Here is a 21,692-nt window from a genome sequence, read left to right on the forward strand (position 1 = left end):
ATGAAACCTCCTAAACAACTTGGCAGATTCACACCAAAAGTCTTTAGCAAAAGAGACTGGTTTTAAACTCCTGCTCTGCTAAGTGTTGGCATAACTGCTGGAATAATTAATTCTGTGAGGCCTGCTTAAGGGATGTTTGATTTACTGAGATCACTGTCACAAAAACATGTCCCTACACTTAGAAGTGACTCTCCTCTGAAAATATTACCCAGACAGATGATAACAGCATACAGCTAGGTGCATAAAGCAAACAATCCACACACAAGCATTTATATGCATAACATTAAAAAAGAAGTCTTCTCCCATACCAATACATTCAAGCACCTCATTTATTCCAAATAACAGAGGAATGTGTTTCTTTTTCCTTCTTTCCCATTCTTAAAGGTGCTGATGTTTCCGTGCAGCAGTTAACACTACTCTATTTGTATGTCACGAACATTTGAAGACTTACTGAATGACTTACTTTCCATTTTCGTCGTGCTGCGAACTTTTTGAACTTCTCCATATTCACTGCAGAGGCTTTTCTACTAAGTGCTTGCTGGGTGTCTTTAGGCTATGTGCAAAAGGAAAACAAAGCTGTTTTAAATTATTCCACAATTACAACCAGAACTTTCATAAAGCACCTTCCTGTATGTCTGACAGTTCTTCAGGGATGACTTCCACTTCCACTACAATAACACTGCAATCATATTGTAATAATGAAGTAATTGTAAATACATAATTTTAACATCCATAGCCTAGTGGAGCATGCAGATATGCAGATGGCATCTCATGAAAAAACGCCCTAAACGAAACGCAAACCTAAGAATATCTCATCCAATATTAAAAATTGTTTTTCCATTTTAAACAAAAAAAGTCAACAGCCAACAGAATGTTCAGCTTTATTCTTTGCCTCCCTCTGTGATGGAGGCATTGGATATCATCTACTAGAGAAGTCTTGTACTCTGAAGGTTTCCTGGCCAATTTGAAATGCAGTTAAGCTTTGTTCCAGTCTCAGTGTAATCGGGTTGATGCTACTGGGACCTTAAACTACCGCATCCCACCTACCTGTGTAACGCACTCTAAGACTGAACCCTTTGAACCTTCTTATATGTTAATACTAAGCACCAGGTACCACTTACCAGTGGAGTATACGTAATTTTGCATTGTATGATCCCATACTTAACAACATATTTAAGGAGAAATGCAGGTAAAGTTAGTGATAAGGAGGCAGGAAAGAGGATATGATGAGTAGGGTGGACAGAGAATGCCTGGAAAGTTATGATACAAAGAACATCGACAAAGTATAAAACAACATGTCTTGTTTGCAGGAGTGGAAACCTTGGTCCCCGAGAGACAAATTCAGACAATGCTTGCTTCAGCGAAGTATAGAATTTAGAATGACTAAAACACAACCAAGAACGAATTACAGGCTAACCTTGATCCAAGGATGCAGCAAACTATCTTCAATAGTCATTCTCTTCCTTTAAAAGAATAAAAGATAGAACCTTTTCAGATAGTAAAAAATACATACTGCTATATATTTATTAAACTAACATCTCAAAATATAATGTAATTTGAAATAACGGAGACAGTCTGCATATACAAGAGAAGTAACTCACTTTGGATCCTTGACTAGAAGTCTTCGTATAAAATCTTTAGCTAGTACACTGGTATTACTGAAGAACTCTTCTTCAAATTCATAATTCACAGCAGACACATTTGCTAATGTTTCCTGTTTGGTTTCTCCAAGAAATGGTGAGGCACCACTCAGACTGCAAGAAAGACAGAACACAACCCTCGTTACATGTTGGTAACATTTCAGTTTCCACTCCCTGAGATCAAACAAAAGCGAAAAGTTAACATTTTATCCTTTCTGCTTGGAGAATGCAAAGCTTTTTCAGTAAGATGTGATTTAGCAGGGCAAAAGGCTTTGAAGTAAATATTGATTAAAATAAAGCCACTATGGAAAATGACCTAAAGATTTGAAGACAGCTTCCCATGTTATCTCAATTCTGATCAACAGCCATTCTTTCAATAACTATACTATTGCTTTTATGATCATTCAACATGAATCATGACGTGCAATCCAAATTACTTGTACAGACACCACCAAAAACCTAGAGGGCAGAATTGGAATGAAAAAACCACAGTATTTGCAAGAAATACTCATGGATTTTGGTACTTACAGAATATAAGTTATTACACCAATGCTCCTGGAGTGAGTGGAGAGAAAAGCAAAAGAATGAGGAAGAGAGGAGAGAAACAGATGGAGAGGGAGAGAGGAGAGAAAAAAACAAAGGTTAGAACATAGGAATAACCAAAACAGATGTATTTCAAGTAAAATCCAATAACTTACCACATATCTGCTTCAAGACCAAGGGGCTCATAATTTACTATTTCAGGAGCTAAAGAAGAAAGCAGAAAGATCAGTACCTAGTCAAAGAACAATTCCATGTCACTCTGAGCCTATATATGTCAGAGATAATTAACTAAGATGCTGACAGATAAAATCACCTTAATATACGTCTAAGTTGGAACCGAATGCTACAAATTGCTTATTTAATTTTCAAAATGTCATGAATCACACACAAATTATATACTCTGCATCTCGGCCAAATCAAACATTGTTTCACTGTCTAAGAATTAACAGTTTGAAGAAAAAACAGTTTTCTCACCAACAAACTCTGGTGTTCCAAAGATATTTTTGAATTCATTTCCGAAGTCAATTTTGTGTGCTAAACCAAAGTCAATAATCTTGATCCGAGGCTTTGGTACATTCCTGTCTAACAACATTATGTTTTCCGGCTTTGAAGAGGAGGACGGGGAAAGAGAAAGAGATATTATAAATAGGTACAAAATGTCTGACACATATCAGCACTCTTCAGCACCAAACACTCCTCTTTACCTCCTTTAGTCTCTTGAATTGTATCTTCAGCAGAAAAATCCTACCTTTTCCCAATACGATCTAGTATCTGCTAAAAATTAACTACAGTAAATTAGGATTTCACGTTGATGACACAGTGCTACGATTTCCACAGGGCCAAGATTTTACCTCTTGTAGACACAATAGACGCAGTTTTCATGTGGACTGACCCTTTCCTACCATTTCCCTAGAACACAGCACCCATTTCACAAATGCACTGCAATCTAATAATTGTGACTCCTTTTCCTGCCATAGACATAGCTGCTGACTTCCACAGATTCCAGGGAATGTTCAGCTGCCTGCCTCTGAAAAAAGTCTTACAGAGGAAAACATTCTGAAACCAAAACATTAAAAAAGTAATAATTGAGTTTAGATACAAATGCTCTCCTTTTATCACTACAATGATGCAATTAACAGTTTTTCTAAAAACAAACAAAAAAGCCTCAAAAGCAAAAAAAAAAAAAAGAGGAAATTATCTGCTGTCTGCTCCACAATAATCTTTGTACTTAACTCTGTATATTTTCAACTTAGTATCTTTAAGGAATGTTCATATAAACAAAATTTAACAACAGCAAAAAAAAAAGGTGATAAAAGGCATCCTGTTCAGAATGTTTCATCCAAATCCCATTCACCTTCCGTAAAATCATAATTGTAATTTTTACTTCAAGATTGCTTCCTCAGAACGGTTTAATTTTGTCAGAAGTTGCCATTTTCCATGAAGATTCTTAAATTAAAAATGGATGGGCATCATTTATGGTTCAATATCTTCTTTTCAATGGCTAAGCTTTGTCCTGCCTACATAAGCCAGCAAATGAAACTATGATCTGCAGGATGGCAGATTTGCAGCTGATGTTACAGATGGATTGAAGGATCAAAGTTTTTATTTGCTCAACATACCTTAAGATCAAAGTGGGCAATTTGCAGAGAGTGGAGATACTGAACACCATTAAGTATTTGTTTGAGAAATTCTGTGGCTTCCTCCTCCGTGAGAGATTCTTTCTCAGCTAAGAAGTCGAAGAGCTCTCCACCTGCAACACTTGAAGAGTAGAAGTGAAGTTAACTGGTGAGCTTGATTTAACCACTGGTTTCATTTTAGCATAGCTAAAAACAGCCCTGGAAAGGATCCAGATGCTTTAAAGATTGTCAATATCAAAAAAGATGAAAACTACTTTAATTCAATACCCAAAACAATTACTAACTACCCCTCCCCCTGCTGAAAATAATACAATAAAGAGTCTTATTTCCAAACAAAAAAAGATTTGAAAAACTAAACACACATAGTTAGCTGTATCTAAGTTAAGTAAACCCTGCCTTCTCTCTGTATGCATACGTTTAAAACAACAAAATTACATGTGAGGTAAGTATACTCAAAACATACTAATGTAATGGGATATTTAGAAAATAAATCATAAATCGGCTCATACCACCACTAAAACATCAGATTCTGTCCTCCTACAATTGAAAAATATAAAAGCTTACTTTGAAATAGTTACTGCTAGATGTCCTTCTATTCAATTTCTAAGCTCCTCAAAGCACTCAACTCTTTGAAATATATTCTATTCACCATATGTTTTACCACACTTTTCCTACAACGAAATGCCACTACTGCCCTTAAGACTATTTCCAGCAAGTGTTTTAGCTACACAGGCATAAAGAAGAGAAGTGAGGAAGGTAAGCAGATCTAGATTTTTTGATTTGAGGGTGAGGAATAAACAGAAGACAACCATTTTCTCAGCTCAGTCAGCAGTCTGGCAGGAATGATGGTAATTGTCAACAGAAAAGCAGATACTGAAGTGAAATAAATAGGAAACATGCTATTCTTAAAAAACAACCGATCTCCTTTCAGTTTAAGGACAGAGACTGTCCACTGTGGCAAACTGTTTTTGTTTTCCCTGTTTATCAAAGCAGCCTTATTACCTAGAAATGTCTTAGATACTGCGAGGCTGGTCATATTATCCCCTATATTTTGCATTGTATTTATTTAAAAAAAAAATCAGAAAGTACACCCTAATTTATTTTGCCTTTCTGTAGGGAAAAAACCAACTTATTCACCATTTAAAATTCTGGTCATGAAAACCAATGGGATTATCACACAACAAACCGCTAAAGAGTATGGCCAGATTTCTGGAAATATGTTTGACTTCATCATGTCTACTTTTCAAAAGACTTAATCTGCACTATTATAATGTAAACTGCATGAAAAGTGTATTTTAATGAGTTCTTGGAGCTTTCAGTGATCTGCCTAGATGATAATGAGAGTATTGTTTCAGGCATTATTTGTGTGGTAATATTTTCTGCATGAAAGCAATTACTGAAATGAAGTGCCATTAAGTATAAGATCTACAGACTGGAGGGATGAGGGCTCATTTTAATAATTTTTTGTTGTTGTTGTTGTAAAGACATGAAAATTGAATTCCTAAAGATTAAATACAGTTCATTATTTTACTGAAGCTGGTCAGAAACATCTTACAAATGGATATGCATGCATATTCTCTCACTCTTTGCTTCTGATGGAAAAAATAGCAAAAGGCTTTCAAACTAAGGTCTGTACCTGTGCAGCATTCATGATGATGAACAGAAACCTGGATGGCGACACAGTGTTGGCAGTCCTTCACACTTCCAGTTACTGGGCTAAGAGACTTGCATATCACATGGCACTTGTTTCCATGTGTTTCTAAGTGGATGTTTGTTGCAGTTGCCAAGAGGCTGTTAACTGGAGCACAGCCATGCCATGCAGAGCAGGCAGTCTCACTGTGATCACTTCCTCAGCCGTGGGCAGCTGCGGCAGCAGTCACAGCAAACCCCAGCACCTTTGTGCACTCAGCACAGTTTGGCACTGGGCTTACTGTCACACATTTTGGTCAGCCAGCAGCAGAGCCAGACCCTCGGCTGAGGAACAGGTTGAAAGACTGCACCAAACACATGGTTATCCAGTCCGCTCATCCTATGAAACAGTGAAAGTGCCTGTTGACGTTTAAATCATTCATCAGCCATCACAAATGCAACAGAAGTACTTGAAGTACGCATTTTCAGTAATGCCAGCTTGCAACACTGTGCTGCCCGCTCTGCAGTCTAACAGTGACAATGTCACAGAGGTATGGGCATGTTTTATGGCTGTTACAGTTTGCTCTAATTCTCCTGTTGGTAACTCCTCCGCTGTGGGGGCAGCTCAGTATCCCATGTTCTCCCTTTAGGCGCTGCCATCACTGGCAAGCACTGTGTCCAGCTGTCTTCTCCTGCTGTTACTTTTACTTGCAGAGACAGGCACAAGAGAAATGGGGTTTTATAGAAACAATGAGTAAAATGTTAAACTAGTACACACAAGATGACTTAAAAACTCAGAAAAGCCTGGCTTCCTGGAAATGTCGATCTGCTTCAGGCAGCCTCCAGGGAATCCCTCCATAAGTGAAGGGCTGTGACCTGCATTCCCACGGGACCTCAGTAACTCAGGCTGTTTTTCTTAGCTTCCTCTTCATGCTCCTCAGAAGACTGCTCATTCCCTACCTTCCTGCTGACTCTGACAGGTCAACTGTGTTTTCTTAAATGCAATAGTGGTAAAAGCATCTCCTAGCCTTCGTAATGGAAGTCTGACAGATGTGTCTGCAACTCACATATCTCCCTCTGGGAAGGAAAATACATGACACTCATTAAAAAACAATTTCTGGATAGTACTTTTATAAGTTATCGGACCTTCTTAACTATGAAACAGAACTGATCACCAGATCTCAGAGGAAGTAATTATGGGAACTTAACCCAGGGAACTTAAAACCAATTAACCTTCAAAGTAAACGTAATCACCTTGTAACAACTCAGTCACATGCCATGCTGTTCACATTGCTCATACTGTAATAGCACCTAAATGATAATTAATGATTATCTAAGGATTTTTGATGAAGTTTAAAAAAGCACAAATAAGTTCCAAAAACTATGCCCAAGCCCCTTGTTTGAAGAAACTGAAGCCAGTGTTAAAGCTTATAAGCTTTAATTTACCTTGCTTAGATTTCAAAGCAATATAAACTAGTAAAGTTAAAGAAGAATTCCAGAACCAATTTATCCCATTTTTAAAGCAGAGTCAACCTGGTAAATCACCTGAATTCTTCCCTAATCAAAAAATTTCCTCCATCAACTTGCAAAAGAAGCATCTTCCCTAAGGATCCCATGGTCAAATTTCTTTTGTATGACTCCCTGTAACATTTTGAAACAGAAAATGTCTGTTCACTGAAATATTGCTGCTTCAGTCTTATTTAAGGTTAAGGGGTTTTAGTCTTACATAACCTCATCTCAAAGCCTTTATGAATTGTGCTATTACCAACCCATTCCTTATATGTAAAAAATGTGACAAATATTTTGAAAGAGCAGAACAGGGCTACTAGCTCATAATGTTACCTACCGCTGAACAACACTGTACTCAAGTGTTTTCTTTATCTAGATACCAGAAAAATCAATGCTTGCTACGGCATCACTATGCCTTGTAATTTTCATTTGTTCAGCTTCTATTATAAATACCAACTGTCATGAAATCCTGTCATCTGTGTCTTCAATTATATTGAACAAGAAGCATCAGCCTCAGAACGGCCAGCCAGAAAAACATATGCACCAAACCCTGGACTAAGAGTCAAGTAGTTAAGTGCCACAAAGAGGGAGACCTGAATACCTCTGTGAATCTTTTCTGCATTCAAACATAGCTGGTATTTAGGTTTTCATCACTGCAGTTCCCTAAGTGCCCGGAGTCTGGAAAACAGATGTGGTTACTGCTACTTTGGCCCTGTGGAGTGTGTTAGTGTTTTGATTCTGCCTAAGACACTCAAATTTAACATATGAAGAGCATTGAGGTTTAACACACAGGAGTGTCATGCATTTTGATCAGGGACTGCAGAGTCCAGTAGCCAAGTGCTCTCCCTCCAAGATACCCTCAATTCATTACACAGCCACACCGTCTCTAGCTCTTTTCAGCCCTGCCAAACCTTCATTGTTACATGGCCTTGCTGCAACTACCTGCAGGCCTTCAATACAAGATTTTTAAGTAAAAAAATGGCACAACATCTACAAATTAGTATTGCAGAGTTGTTTTTCTCCTGTTGCAGCCCACTAAGCTCAAAGATTCAATCCTCCTCTCAAAATTCAGTACAAGGCCCCTCGAGAACAACTCTTATGATTTGTATGTAAAATTAACAAAAACCTCAGAGCTATTTCTATAAAAAGACAACTGAAAATTAAAGAAAAACTCTGCAGACTTCAAAGCTTCTCTGGAAGCAAAATTATTATACCTGTAACAAGTCAAATTAATTCCCCAATAACTCAGAAGAGGAATTTAAAAGAGTTCATTAGTATTTGCTCTTAGTTACTTTTCAATGAGCAATTCACAACATCATCAGAATTTTTACACACAGATATACGATCCTCTCCTTGCCCTGTTCTGCTCTGGTTAGTATTATGAAGGTACCAATAGGGTGACAACTCTCTGAGATGCACAGGACTAAATTTTAAAGACATATGCAGGAACTACCTGCAGTATGCAGGAACTACCTGCTAAAACCCCCATAAAACCTAGTACTTAACACACAATCACACAGAAGTTTATGTCATTCCTCTCTTTCTGCACTAAGACTTTCAAAGCTTTCTTCTTCTTTTCTTGCATTGTAGAAACAGATATTCATCATTCAGAACTATGCTACAAGAGCTAATGGTCTTTAATTAAGATTTTTAATTCAGAAATGAAGGTATATTTTTTTGCATAGCTTCCCATAGAAGAGTCAGCCATTGCTATCAAGCTATTTTAAAAGGCAAGAAGACCATCCGCATTACTCTTCAGCAGTCTAAGGAACTACTATATAATTTAGGATAAGGATATTTACTTTTTGTAGTTGCACCAAGAAGCCATAACCAAAGCTCTACAAAGCAACACACACTGAGTATACTTTGGAGGTCTGCAGTCTAAATGAAGACATAAAAAAGTGGAAGAAAAACAAAGTAGAAGAGACACAGATTATGCATCAAAGGCCAGCAAATGGGGAGTCAAGTAGCTGCAAAAGGTGATTGAGGAGACAAAATAATTATCATCGTTCAACAGAGGCATTTGTGTTTTCTAGTCCGTGAAGTCTGGTAAAATAATGGATAAAATCTTGTTAGTGTTGCTAACATAACACAGACTAGTTGCTGTAGCTAGATAGAAAAAAGTACTATAAAATTCTGAATAATTCAAGTATTTGTTTGATAAGAGAAAACCAACATAAAACTAAACTATGTTAGATGAGGAAGAGACAGCGTCTTCCAGTTCATCTGTAATATCTACAGCATTTCCTGCAAGATGATGAAAGAGTTCACAGAGTGGGAACCTCAAAAGTTATTTCCAAATCAAGGAGACACTTGCCACTAAGTAAGGCATAGGAATATGAAAATCTGCCAGATTTCTCTAAAAATACCAAGACTGTAATCAAGCAAGGCTCTTCAAGGATATCTCATGCTTGTGTGTGATTGCTGAAGCTTTTAAAGAAGTACTTTATTTACAAATTTCAGAAATTAAACATTCAGTGTACTTTTTCTGTAGGACAGTTTTTTTACGTAAGATAGTTAAGAGAAAAACCTCTAAACGCCTGTGCACATAAACTTCTTGATATGCAGCTCTGTTTTGCATTCAGTGTTGTGAGGACCTTGCTACTGCAATAATTAACTAACTGCTCACATATTTCTGCATACAAATCACCATCTTGAATACTTAGCTGGCTTACGTGGTATTTGCCGCAAGGGAATGAATGGAAAACTTCTACAGTCAATCGCTCACCTCTGAGAAATGGCTTATTGATAATGCAGAAAAAAGCTTAGGGGGCCACATGCAATATTGTAAACCCCTTGCTGAACCAGGAGATAAAAAAACAATAGCGAACAGGCAAGAGATGCTGCTGCCCTGCGACTGTCCTCATTAACATCTGGCAACCACCAAAAGGGCTACCGTAGTGGCTTGATATCTGTGGGCTGCAGCTTCTACTGAGAACAGAAAACAGAGATACTTTTCCCTACCACTGCTTTTGTTACTATGCTTGCTTACTAAAATGAAATCAATGTCTCCTAGGTTTTTGTTTTGCTATGAATTTCTCATACATAGCTGGAATGGTTTTCGTTTCTAAGTTACACAAAATCCTCTCAGTATGTGGTATACTGTCTCATCTTGTAGTCATAAAAAAATACAAGTTCCAGGAAAACGCTATGTTCTAATCAGAAGAGAAAATGATCACCTATGATGGATTCTGAGGACAACAAAACAGGTTATGTAAAAATTTTTCAGCCTTACTCCTGTTTGTAATTATTCTGTAAGAACAAAGAATGTCAGGGGAGTAGGTCCTCAGGCAAAACGCGAATATTAGAACATTAGAAGAAAGGGATTACATATATAAGTGTGTAAGCATGCAATTAAAATAACAGTCTTTTGCCTTTTCAATAGCTCTACATAGTATCACAGTGATTTTGAGAATTACAAAACTTTACAGCAATTAGTATATTAATTTTACAAAGCTCACTAACATCTTTTCCTCTTTGACCCTCTTACCTAAATACATGTGTTCCCTTTGTGATATTCCAAATAGCACTTCTTCAACTTGAAAGACCTGCATAGTAGTTTGCAAAAGTGAAAAAAAAGTCTACAACTGAAACTGCATGGGGATTGTTAACTAGACAAAACAATTAGCCAAACTGCAATGCAAATAATCTGCTGAGCCTCACACTCAAGCTTACGAAATATTAACATGCATTGTCAGAACCCATATCTGCTTCCATTCACGAACGTCAGTGGATGCACACAGACACACAAAGCAACCCTGCTGCCAAATTAGCTCCTATCCATACAGAAACTGGGGGGCACAGAAGGGTCCAATTCCTCCTACCACTGCTCACAATTCCCGAGTCTTCCATAAATTTTTCAAGTCTAGTCATTGGCCCGATTTCATTTGGACAGAATAGAGAGCAAAAAGCTCTGCAGAAGCAGTGATACAGTGACAGTAAGGCTATGGACAGGAAGAATGTGAGAGCCAGTATTAAGAGGAGAGAGGAAGAATCACCACACTATTTTGCTCTATATTCATGGCACATTCTAAAGACTTCCCAAAAAACCCACAGGAGTAGTAGATATTCTGACAGGAATGTAAGTCAGTTTTACTTCATATAGGATGATAATTTAGTTTTAAAAAAAAAAAACCCAAACTTGCTTAAATTATCCACAATTGACAAACTAATGTAAGTGTATACTTCTGGTCTAAAAAGAAAACCCCAGACAAGAAGTATTAAAGTAAAACACCATAGGCTGGACTAGAAATGTAAAAGCATGTTCTAACACAACGAAGCACTATCATGCAGAAAAGATGAAACTCCAAAAGCTACTTCCTAAATTTCTTTTTAAATCTACACTGTTAATCTACACATACATACTGAAAGCATGAAACACTGAAGTATCTTTTACTATAAGTAAGTGGAAATATCCTTTACTAAAGCTAGTAAGCACGAAGACATAACCTACACAAGAAAAGCCAAGGAAAAGAATCAAGTGCTGCCCAAGATTCTGGGGCCGCATGGAATACATATTCTAAAGCACATTTAACTGATACAGAGTAAAGATGGCAATAATACAGCATCAAGCACGTGAAATACATAAACACGTTCACGTCCCACCAGTAGACACTGTCAAACTCTAACAGGTGAGTAATGCTTAACTTCTAAACTTGCAGTCTATGAGGAACTTTAAGCCAGACTTGAAACAATGCAGAAGTATTTTCTGCTCGTATATTTACCTCAATCTATTAGTAATAACTTGTATGAAAAATGGGAACTAAAACAAGGATATGAGAGTTCAGTTTACATATAACAGGACAGAAGTGGGAAAATTCTGTTCTCTGTTATGTGAGTTAAGAAAAGAGAAAAAGCACGCAGTGCTTTTTTTTACACCAATAAAATATTTATTATATTTACACCAATTATATTTACACCAATATAATACACACTAAAATCTCCTAAACTAACCTCCACTTAGAATCTCTATTTCCCTCTGCTCTTATCTTCAAATCAGTTCATTTAGCTCCAGGCTACTCCTCTTGATCCATGCCATTAACAATGACTACAGTAAAATGTGGGAAACAATCCTAAATATGCTGGATCTTTTTTAACCTTTGTAGTGCTTTTGCAGAGAAAAATATGTGCAGAAATAATGAAGCTACAGCTCTGACTTAAAAGTGAAGTATTCTCAGGTTATCTGTCGTCTTTTAGGGAGGTAAGGAAAATTCACTGTGATTCTCAGAGAAAGTGCCTATTGTTGTCAAACAAAAAAAATTCTGTTACTCTTCTTCGGGTCTCTAGAGCTACTTACAGTTCCAGGATAAGAATGACATCTGTTTTATTCTCATAAACATCATGCAGAGTGATTACATTAGGATGTTGAATCTCTTTTAGTATGCCAACTTCTCGCTCGATATCTTCCCGGCTCACTCCACGCCGGCTAGATTTCGTTCTCCGTTTCTTTATAAACTTTGCTGCAAACTGCTGACCAGTGCTCTTCTCACGGCATTTTTTCACTACAGCAAACTGCCCACTGAAAAGAAAGGCAAAAAAAAGGAAGGAAAATATATAGATTAGTGCTTAGTTCAAGGAAGTTTAGAGCTGTGAGTAGCTTCTGTTTACTATGGTGGAAGAAAACAGCTGTACCTCTGAATTACTGACTTGACTGAAGTACACTACTGTGCTTTTTATGCATTCTAGAACAATATCTGAAAAAAAACTACATAAGAGCTAAGTTAGGATACCACTTCTACATCACACAAACATACACACATAGACATTTCAGCATATTCATAAGTAAAAGATAACAACTGTGTAGACCACTAGATTTTTGACAAATATGTGCAGCAGGGATTACTGGAGATTAGTAATGGTTTCTTGATTTCTCCTTCCATATGCACATTGAGGATAATTTTTTTTGTTCTGCAAGAAAGACAATCCTTGATTTCCTCCAGTCTACATGATCTGTCCAAATTCCCCCTATTCTATCATCAAGTTTGTTTTTTAAAATTTTTTTTAAAACAGTACTGGATTTCAGGACACTGCTTTGGTTTCTAGTTTTAAAAGCACTGACTAAACACAGTAATATCAAGAATTACAGTTATTGCATAATCTTGCTAAGTAGGAAGAGTTTAAAGCAAGGAAAGTACCAAGGCACTGTGACTGAGATACAGACTAGAGGACGCTTCAGGAAGCTGCTGACTCCAGCATGTTATCATTGATGTTAAGCCTGTTGCTGCTAGATGTAGAAACTAATTCAGATGAGAAATATCCAGGAACCTAATAGTGAGATAAAACTAGAACAGGATTTCTAATGGTGCTGAGTTTTCCTTTTAAGTTTTCTTAATCTCTTGCTGAGGATTCTCTGCCAATTTTGTTCTTGATTTATATCACAGGAAAAAGAATTCACAGAATTACAGAATTATATCAATGAAACAGTTTTCTGAAGTTAGCCTACCCTGTCAATTGAAGAAGTGGTGTCCCCTGAAGTAGACTTAGAACAGTGGTTAAATAAAAGCTAAGTCTAGTAGGCTTGACTATGCATACAGCAATGTAACATGTAGGCATGCCCAATTTCACCCAGTACCTGCAAGAGGAGCTAACCTGCATCAGTGGTTAATTATTTACAATTCAGTGAGACATCCCTAGGAACACGCATCAGCCGCAAAAAGGCATCACATAATAACAAAGTGCCAAGTGGGAATCACTCAAAGCTACACATCTCATGCGTGAACTCAATGCACAACACTACTTTATTAATGGAGAAAGAGCATGTGCCAAATGCATTGACAAAGTAATTAAGCAATTAAGGAATGCATGACAGATAGAAAATAGAAGATGATAACTGATCAGCAACAGTGTTATCCAATAAATGAAGATAATAAAATGCTGTAAGGGAAAATCACACTTATGATTTTTTAATTGAAGTGGCTGATCAGCTGAAAGTACTTCATGCTGTTCGGTCACTACTGCCACCATTACTATGCTGACTCCATACAGAACTCCGGAGTGACAAATTCTCTTGAACTGAGCACACAGTCAAGGCAAAATGATTGTCACCGGTGGAAGGCAGAGGACAGTCGGATCCTCCCCTACGAACTCACAGAAAGGGACACTACAGTAGCCACCATCAGCTGAGAAGCCTTTGAATGCTCATGGGCAGTGAGAGAAGTAAACCGAAAGAGAAGGAGTCTTCTTTAGATTTGGTTTTATTCAGTGTTATGATCACCACTCAAGTTTCATTGAAATCAGTTTATCAGCTTGTGAAATGACCTTATGTTGCACAAAATAAATCCTTCCCTTAAAATCAGCACCTCCAATTCTGCACAAAGTCATGAGGGCCAGGTTCACCAGACAGGGCCCAACACATTTTTATTACAAACTGCAGTGGACACCACAGTGTTCCAGTCTGCACCATACCCTCCGGCCCCACTGCACACAGGCTGGAAGATCTTCTTTGCTTGCCTAAACTTGGTCAGCTAGTGCTACCTGAGATGCTCTTGGGCACCTAAGACATTCATATAGGACTGACAGACAAATCGCAGCACTTCTAGAAGATCTGTGTGATTCTGAACTGGCAGCAAAGGGCTAGACAATGTACCCTAGGTATATCAACCTCTTCTGCTTGGTTAGGTTAACTCCACAACTCTCCTGCAACAGTGGCGCTCTGGGTGTGATCGCCAAGGTCTGAGCAATTTTATACTGTGGAAAAGAGTGCAAGAGTGAAGTATGCTCTTAGGTATTTGATTCATTCATAAGCCTGAATGCTATGTGACTAACCACCTTCTTATCAGGCTCAACTTCTAAGTCTGGCAACACCTATTGCTTCATTTTAAAAATAATAATCAATAAAAACCCCACCAAAACCCACACCCACAATGCAAATGCAATAAGCCCAACAACAACAAAACCCAAAAGACTGAAAAACAAAACATCAGCTCTGGAGAGGCTGGAACTGCAAAGTAAATCTGAAGTACATGGACATAAAATATATCTAGATATCCAAGAAGATTTAATTATAAAAGTTGACTGAGGCTGTTTAATTTTACTTTAACAAATGGGTCAACTAGGATGTTACAGTATGAGGCTGACTTACTGAAACAGAGAGAACCTTGTAAGACAAGTAGATATCTTCTCTCTTCCTCTTCTGAGTTATGTAGCTTTATTTTTTTCAGTCATCTTCTCCAACTACAACCCCTTGTTTGAAGGATATCCTGAGCTATTACAATTCAATATAGAAGTTTTATCAGAAGACCAGTACGTTGTTTAAAACCACACTTTACACATTGGTCCTATTCACAGTTCATGAGGATGCCACGCTCCAGCGGAATCTTTAGACATCGCTCAAGCCTTCAAGAAGTTATCAACTAACAGGTTATCTAGAATAAGTGCTGGCTATACACCAAACAACTTTACTGTTGTAGTATTCAGCACATAACCCCACAGTTAGATGTTATTAAATGCTGTACATGCCGATCACACTTAAGTTGCAAAAAAAAGAAATATTTCATGTCTGAGATCCCTAAACCACATTATTTTACAACTCCCTGTAAACTCCCGTTTTCAAGTATTTGCTGGCCATTAACCTATAAAACTGCAGTGACAAGTTGTTATAAGCCAGCTCCATATGGGCTAACACATTTATAACAAGAAATATTCTCCCACAGACACCTACAGTTTCAGATCCAGAAAAAACTTTAGGTTTTTAAGTTTCCTTGCTTTTGCAGGTTTAATTTAAAGTGGAGGGGGTCAAAAAATGATTGCCATTTTAGGAGACAATTACATTGAAAAAAAATAGAAGTAAATCACAGATTCCCACTTAATAAAGTATTTGACATATTTTTTTTTACCACATGGCAGAATCAGGTTTAACAGAAAAGCAGGAAGACAGCTTGACATGAGAACAAATACTTCTGCTAGTAACAGTAATTTGTTTTGTGATCTTGTAATTCTTACTCAACCAGCAGCTAATTACTATCCTAAATCCACTTTTGTGGGGACACTTGGCATGTTATTTCCATATACACTCACTTTTCAGACCGACTTCAGAATAAATGCTTATTCTGTTGCCTAATTATTACATTTCTCCATCGTTTTTATACCACAAGATGACATACATTGCCCTTCAAAATATATATAAAAATATACACTAAGTCATACAGAGAGGTGATGGAGTCATCATTAAAGCGCCTCCACTTTTTATCAGTCCTGGCTTATCAGGATCACGAAACAACTACTCATTAGAATGAATTATGGACAGATTTAACTAGAGAGATGGACATTTGGACATTTTAGAATCAAAGGACAAAAATAAAAAAGTCCTCTCATTTTTTCCAGAAGGATGATCACAGTGATTAGGGGTGGCAGGCACTTTGTATTCCTCCCATTCCCAGGCTTCTGCACCAGCTCTTCCCAGCTAGCTCTTTCTGTGAGTGAAACTCTTGACCCAAGAACCCACCAAAAGAGGTTCAAGCTGGACAAAGAAATGCTCAAGTAACTCCCAGGGACCACTTTTCTAGTATTTATTCCCACAATAGGATAAGCATGGGGGGATTCTCCATGCCATCTTCTAAGGACTGCATTCAAAAGGCAAAGTTTAATGGGAAGTATGGTTATGAATAAGGAAAAGGCATTATATTGACACCAGAGTAATAAGATGTCTTAGTATGTTTCTGATATGTTGGCACATTTGGTATTCACTACTCAACTCTGAAAATAAAATATATATTAAGATCCAACTGCTTCTACTGCTTATTTGACTGCTTTCCTTTTTAAAATTATACTAATGAAACAGAAAAATTTACATAATACTCTTAGATTAGCCCATGAAAGAAACTGCAGCTCAACCACAGGGCCATTTGTTTTCCCTAATAAAACAGCTACTAGAAGACTGGGGACACTTCTGTCTTTCCTTAGCGATCTGCAGCAGGGAAGGCCAACCAAGCAGATGTTTCCTACCCTGTCAGCATCAGTCAGCTCCATCAGTCAGACCATCACCCTCACACGGCTGCCCATCATCAAGGGCATCTGAGCTGCTTCTGCTAATAAGGTTAACTCTCACAACACTCTCCGGTGAGACAGCAGTACCCGAGTTTTACAAAGGAAAGGCTCACTTCTCCACTAACTGTGAAGGGTTATAGCTACATTAAGTTGCTCTCCACCTTCTAAATCAAGCAAAACAACATTTTCAGTACAGCTGCAATGCCAAATTGGAGGAAATCTCCTTCCTCTCTTCCATTTTATGGTCTTGCAACAGCCGGTAAACTTTATGGAGCACTTGAGAGCCTCTCGTGTGGATATAATGCTTACAACAGCTGAGAGTCACTAGCACAAAGCACTGCACCTACCCTGTTGATGAGATAAGCTATTATGAGCATTAGCAGGTCAGGGTAAGCCATGGTTAACAGCTTAACAGAGCACTGAAGTTGGTGCAACTGGGAAGCGGTAGTGTTTCATATGTACCATGATCAAAAGACAACCTGTTTCATGGAATAGCAGCTTTAGTACTAGCTACCAGATTATGTCAGCAAGAAAAAAAATCTTCTTTGATCTCGATAGATTAAGAAACCAAGATACTGTAAAACAAGGTATCTTGCCAGGTAGAGATCCTCTAAGAGCGCACGCACATGTTTTCCCTGCAGAGGGTATGTTAGGAAACGTAAGAGCCCTTTCTCCAAATCACGTTTTTAATTTTGCAGCCAACCAAAGTGTGCAGGCAGATAGGGAATGAATGCAGGATAGACTGATAAACTCATATCATGTTTGTTTAGGCTTTGAAAGCTGGAATTACTTCTGCAGTGCTTACAGTGTTTGTGTTCCTTCCCTTGCCCTGCAATGTTTAATTCTCTAGTACAGATGCTAAGAGAATACCAGAACTGTTGTTTAGCTGCAAGCCTTCCAAGTCCTGGAGAGCTCTGAAAAGAAATGGCAAATGATCTGAAGATGAGAACATCACAGGACAGCTGTGTATCTGAAGGATACATGGATCCTGGATAGAAAATTAGGATTTTGGGGTTTTTTTTTAACAGCTCTAGCAAAAGTTTCCAACATAAGGAACAAACTTACACTTCAAGTGCCAACACAGACACACATCTCAGCTGACAATGGATCTGTCTGCTTTGTGTTCATGGTGGAGAAATGTATTTTCACAGTCCACACTAAGTCCACTCAAACTACTAAAGCACTCTGTAACAAGAATGAATAGCACCTAATTATTCATTAGGAGAAAGAGCTGCAGAAACCTGAAGCCTATTGATCATTGTAAACATATTTCAGCTGCACATAAACACTTTTTACAGGAAAGGACACACTGCTCATAACACAATAGAAGTAGTAACTTCTTCAGGAGACACATGAAAAAGTACTAAAGAGACAAAAGAGAAGTTAAATATGATACAGCATTTAAGCTGAAGAGAAAATACTCCCCAAAGCTACATAAGGGACCAAGTAGGAGAGCAAGCAAGCTGAAAACTGATGGTGCACCACAGAGATCACTGTTAGGACCGGTCTTTTCCAACTACTACTACTAATACAGGAAAGCAAATATGAGGACTTAATTAAACAACAATGAAACTATAAATAATACAGTGCTGCAACTAGGAAGGCAGAAGAGTAAAACATGCAATTGTGCGGTACATTTCCAACATGTAGAATGTGAATCAAACTGTAATTTATACCTATCAGTAAAATGTACACTGATACTTTCCTTCTGTTTTGGAAAAGCAGAAGAACCAAAAAAAGCAAGGATAGTGAGGAAGGGGAAGTAGAAGGGAAAATCAGACAGATTTATAAAACGAAGACAAAAAAATATACTGACAACTGCTATTTCCTAACTTCTGAGTTCCTTGTTATGAACAGATATATTCACACACTTCTGAGCTCCACATCTCTTAAATTCCCTATCCCAATTTCTGACTTAAGAGCATCTTTTGCTGTTAAAAATTTAAGATTCACAAGTACCCTGATCCCATTATAATATGTGATGTATGCGATCAATGTATGTGATGATAAAAGTTTTAACACTCAATATGAATAGACCAAATATTTCATTTAAAATTACTTTACCAAAACAATCAAAGCAGAAAATCAACTTCTTCCCTTAAGCAACCCCCAACTTTCAAAATAATCTATATTATTACTCTGCCAAACACTTCCAGTCAGAAAAAAAACCTGCACTGTATGATACCGCTTTTTGTCTGTATAAAATCAACTGAACCCTCTGCTGTACTACCTATTCAAATATAGTTCAAACAATGTAACTATAAACTTATTAATGAAATCAATAGGGAGAGAACCACTCTGATAGTATCTGTAACAGATGGTATCACAGGATAAAACAGTGAGTACTTGAGGTTTCAACAACTGTACTAAGCAGGCGGGCTAAGTTTTTGAGCATATCCATAGACTAAACCACCTATTTTAATTTTGTATAACTGAAGTCAAGTTGCAGGATGGGGCAGAATGAGAAGAATCACAGAAGTAGGGAATTTATTGAACCTGTTCTTTTTCCTAGCATTTTATAACCTCATGTTTCATATTTTTGTGCTTATTTTAAAAGCAAGCCATCATGCATTTCAACTATGTTTTTATCTCCTGCAGAAATCCTGTTGTGCTGTCAGCCTCAGCACATTACACTGATGAAACTGGAGGTCTCCATTACTCTGCTGCTTTCTGCAGTTTCATTAGGCCACTAACGGTCTTCATAAGATGTTTACCAAGCCTACAGAAAAGTGATTTTTCAGTCTTTTCATTGTTTTCTTAGAAACCCAGAGGAGTCACTAGTCCTGAGAGAGGACATAACACACACAACAAAGAACTTCACTTACGACAGAACACAAGAAAGATACCACAATGATTACTGTTTATTATTAGTTCTTATGTGCTTTATATTGCTCTGAGTCATGGATGAAAAATATTAGAGCAATAATTACATGGGATGATGGACTATAAGAAAGAGAGCACAGATTTGGTCAAGACTGCATCTCACTGAATACAGCTCCCCAGAACAGTAATTGCTGTTGAGCATGAGCAGATCAATCAGATCGCTCTGGTTGGCTCAGAGGAAAAAGGATAAAGAGAAAGAGCTAGATGTGAGACATTTTCATTATATGGTACCCACACGTTGAAAGTAAGACCAAACACACCAGTACACTTCCCCATGGCCTTTCCCCGGCACCCCTATCTAAAGGAAAGGGGCTGATCTGCTTGGAATATTCTCGTTCTATTCAGAGAACTACGATAAAGATTTTCCAACATAGTTAATGCCAGATGAGTTCAAGTGTTGGAGCGTGCATGCATGCACACACCTGTGCATAGATTTGCAGAGCCATAAAGCACTCATTAACTAGTACTTTCCATCAGGCAGAGACGATGGAAAGTGAATCCCACATATCAGCAATTTGACAGTAAACTTCAACTGCAGATGACTGAAGAATTGTTCTTATTTAGAAACAGCAAGTTTATTAAAAATGTAATCTCTTGATGATTAGCTTGATTTCGTGAAGTGTAACAAAGGATGAGTTAAAAAATCCAGCTCTTTCCCTCCTGTTTACATGCAATACATGTAAATGCTTTCACCCACTCTCTGTGTATGCATAAATACACCAGTTATTTCTCCAGACATCAGAAGAGCATTGTAAAAACAGGATACAAAAATAAAATATGACTGCATGACAGTTTGTTTATAGTTTATTTTATACACAGTATACTGTGGAATGAATAGAGACATATTTGATATATTCTATCTTTGTAAGCAGTAACTGTTACTGTCCTTGAAAAAGGTTTTAATTAGAAACAAAGCGCCTTGAAAAAGGAATTACTAGAGTCAAGAAGCCTGTAACACTTGCATCCTGCTGATGTACTTTACCTGAAAGCTAATGCACAGCCTTTGTCAAGTATGGCTATGTAACTGAATGAGAGTTCAGTCCTCTCTTCCATCCAAGCAGAGCACCTTCACTTTTTTTCCCTTTAAGCAAGGCTTTGTTTCAAGTCTGGGCTCTAAAATGAACAGTATCTCAGTATGCAAAATGTGTTCTGATTGGATAACACCAGATCTTTCCATAAATCTGCAAACACATCCACTGCGTGTGATTCCCAAGCATCAGCATATGACCTTGGAATGGGAAGAAGAATGGAAAGAACTACTAAAGGCAAAGCTATTGATGCTTTATTGTCCGAAAAATAACATTGCAGGTTCTGTTTGAAAAAGAGTCGATTTGTATTTTCCTTATGTAGTTCACCTCCTCGATATTTAATTAGATTATAGAATCATTCAGTTTAGGAAGGAATTTAAGATTAGTAAGTCTAACCATGAACCTAATACTGTCAAGTCCACCACTAAATCATGTCCCTGAATGCCACATCTATATCTTTTCTAAATAACTCTAGGGGTGGTGACTCAACTACCGCCCTGGGCAGCCTGCTCCAATGCTTGACCACTATTTCGGTACAGATTTTTTTCCTAATATCCAGTCTAAGCCTCTCCTGATGCAAGTTGAGGCCATTTCCTCTCATTTTATCACTTGTCAGTTGGGAGAAGAGACCAACATTCGCTTCGCTACAACCTCCTTTTAGATAGTTGTAAAGAGTGATATTGTCTCCCCTCAGCCTCCTCTTCTCCAGGCTAAACAACCCCAGTTCCCCAAGCTGTTCCTCACAGACTTGTGCTCCAGGCCCTTTTTCAGTTTCATTGCCCTTCTCTGGACAGGCTTCAGTAGCTCGATGTCTTTCTTATTGGGAGTGGCCCAAATCT

General features: G+C 37.8%; 1 protein-coding gene across 2 annotated transcripts in view; it reads right to left on the minus strand.

The window, feature by feature from the left end:
- The window catches only part of DAPK1 (death associated protein kinase 1), a 96,146-nt gene that overhangs the window by 35,256 nt on the left and 39,198 nt on the right, over window positions 1-21,692 (minus strand). For both annotated transcript variants that reach the window (XM_054054152.1, XM_054054153.1), the window contains exons 2-9: window positions 12,255-12,476; window positions 3,803-3,941; window positions 2,658-2,787; window positions 2,339-2,387; window positions 2,169-2,195; window positions 1,602-1,754; window positions 1,418-1,463; window positions 464-553 (exon numbers count right to left, since the gene is read on the minus strand). In XM_054054152.1, coding sequence (XP_053910127.1) covers window positions 464-553; window positions 1,418-1,463; window positions 1,602-1,754; window positions 2,169-2,195; window positions 2,339-2,387; window positions 2,658-2,787; window positions 3,803-3,941; window positions 12,255-12,476 — 856 coding nt within the window. The remainder of the gene's footprint in view (window positions 1-463; window positions 554-1,417; window positions 1,464-1,601; window positions 1,755-2,168; window positions 2,196-2,338; window positions 2,388-2,657; window positions 2,788-3,802; window positions 3,942-12,254; window positions 12,477-21,692) is intronic.

This window comes from Cuculus canorus, chromosome Z, assembly GCF_017976375.1.
Source record: "Cuculus canorus isolate bCucCan1 chromosome Z, bCucCan1.pri, whole genome shotgun sequence".
NCBI lineage: Eukaryota > Metazoa > Chordata > Aves > Cuculiformes > Cuculidae > Cuculus > Cuculus canorus.